General features: G+C 41.1%; 1 protein-coding gene across 1 annotated transcript; it reads left to right on the forward strand.

Annotated features, from left to right (window-relative positions):
* Nucleotides 1-588: 588 nt before the first annotated feature.
* LOC139733865 (allatostatin-A receptor-like) lies at nucleotides 589-1,788 on the forward strand. Its single transcript, XM_071644667.1, has one exon. It carries the CDS (start codon nucleotides 589-591, stop codon nucleotides 1,786-1,788), a length of 1,200 nt encoding a protein of 399 aa, XP_071500768.1.
* The last annotated feature ends 665 nt before the right edge of the window (nucleotides 1,789-2,453 follow it).

Here is a 2,453-nt window from a genome sequence, read left to right on the forward strand (position 1 = left end):
GGATTCAACGTTTATTTGATGAAAATTGGTTTTCAAATGGCTGAGATTTCCAAAAAAGTGCTAATAACAAAAGGCGACATGCCCCAACTTTATTAGTATCTCTTTTTTTCACCTTGTTTTTGGATATCTCAGCCATGTCAAAACCGATTTTCATCGAATAAACTTTTGATACCCCTTAGAACCGCATGCTCTGTGACATCTCATAGAGTGGTTTCTGAATATCACACAAAACGTTAAAAGCTAAATCTTCACCTCGACCAGAACTGTACACACACTTTAAAGAGCATTGTTTCATGGAGATCTATGCCCTTGTCAGGTGGACAAATTTCATCATCCTCAGATCCTCATCGTAATTTCTATCACTAAACAACTAAATGGATCAGTACACATGTTTGATTAAAAATTTGTCACACAACGGTAGCATTTCAAATTCCATGCTTGTTTTTTTTTTTCAGGGCATAAACAGACTACATAATGGCACCGTTTGCTTTTATCACATTTACGAGCATTCAACTGGTAATGTTGTTTTCATATATCGAAAGAGGTGGCAGCAGTCCGGCTTTGTCCAATGACTCACATACAACAGGCATGGAAACAGACAGTACGTTGCGGAAAACCATACAAACCGTGCTATATGATGGTACAAGGTTTGAAGAAGAAGCAACAACGCAGATACCTGGAGAAGACCACGGAAACAGGAGCTTCAGGACGAGGCCGTCAGAAGTAAAATTGTCATCTTCAAGAGCGGTATTTCCTGATTATGCGGTGCCTTCCAATGAGGAATTTGGGTCTAATGTCAGTCCTAAAGCCCTGTCCACTGGATGGTCCTGGCAAGATATAGTTTGGTCCTGGTGGTTGATCCTTCAGATGTTCACCGCCATGCTGAAAATTGTGGGCAATTCCTTGGTGATCATCGTCCTTTTCACCCGAAGAGAGCTCAGTCGCTCCACAGATACTTTGATTGGTGCGCTGGCTGCGGCAGATCTTCTTGCATCCATCTTCATGATACCACTCCCGCTGCCTACCACGGTCCCTTCATCAGTGCTTGGGCAGATGTACTGCAAAGTAGTTTACACCTCCATTTTTCTCTGGGTATCATTTGATGCGTCAATATTTACCTTGACGACCATATCTGTGGAAAGGTACATCGCCGTGGCTTATCCTTTCCATTTTAAGCAGTTGGTAACTCGGAAGAGGGTCGTCGTCGTAATCGTAGCGAATTGGATTGTCGCGTTCATGATCACTTCTTTCGAATTCAAAGTTGCAAGCGTCGAAAACTCCACGAATCGATGCTCGTCAGCATTCCCTTCAAAAGCTGTCCAGATGCTAATCGGAATAATTTTGTTCCTTATGCTCTTCGCTATTCCCGCCTTGTTGTCACTCACTATGCAGGCAATGACGGCGCATACCCTTTATCGCCAGTCTATGCTGTTCCGCAAAGAAGGCAATCAAGAGTTTGCATCGAATCCATCGGCTAGGCATTTAGCAGCCAGGAAACGCGTCTTACAGATGCTGTTTATTGTGGTTCTCGTCTTCATCGTGTGCTGGGCTCCATCGCAGTGTTTATACTTTATATTCAACCTCGGATTGCTCCCACACTCGTATTTGTATAGCCCATTAAACAATGCATTAGTTGTCCTCTCCTTTGGAAACTCCTGCGCAAACCCGATCATCTACACCGTCCGTTATCCAGAGTTCCGCGCGGCCATAGGAGACTTGCTTTTTTTAAAGAAAGGGAGGGCTAGGACACCATTATTCAGCGACCGGACAGAGGGGAAAACGCTGTAAATTCTGTTGAGAGCGTTGATGCTTAATCGTCATTGGAGCTTAATGCATAATGTAGTCTTGAAAAAAACAAAACAAACAAAATAAAAAAAAAAAAAAACCTTTGCTAAATGTTGATCCCCGGCCTTTGAAAAGAAATATTCTTTACGGACTGAACTTTGATGCGTCTCACACAATCAAGTCGCTGTAAGTTGGTTTTATTTGACACGGCGGACACTGCGCTCGTCACAATGCACGACACAACATAATGTTCGATATTGAAAACTGTGAGTGATTAAAAATGCAAATCCATAGCAAATCTGTAACATCTATTTTCCACTCAGCCTTTACGAGAAGCGTCGTAAAGTAAATGCACAAAACAAAACACATTTTTGGAATTACCTTTAATCTTTTTTTTTTCACTTTATGGTGACTTTTTTTTCATTTTTCAAGTCAAATTTGAGTACTGTACATCATTAAAATGGGGTTATATTATCATAATTTTTCGTTCATTGCAAAGTAGCTGTGGGATAGTCCTGTTTGCTTACTTTGCATGGTACCAATTTACAGCGATAAGTAATGTTGTATGGAAAGTAGGCCTAGTTGGTGTTTTTTTTTTTTTTTCACTGAAGAGGAATTCTGTAAAGTGGCGATTTTACGATCTATACACTCAAAGAGTGTATTAATAC

This window comes from Diadema antillarum, unplaced genomic scaffold, assembly GCF_040938485.1.
Source record: "Diadema antillarum isolate AM-2024a unplaced genomic scaffold, OU_Dant_1.0 seq00000501_RagTag, whole genome shotgun sequence".
Taxonomy (NCBI): domain Eukaryota; kingdom Metazoa; phylum Echinodermata; class Echinoidea; order Diadematoida; family Diadematidae; genus Diadema; species Diadema antillarum.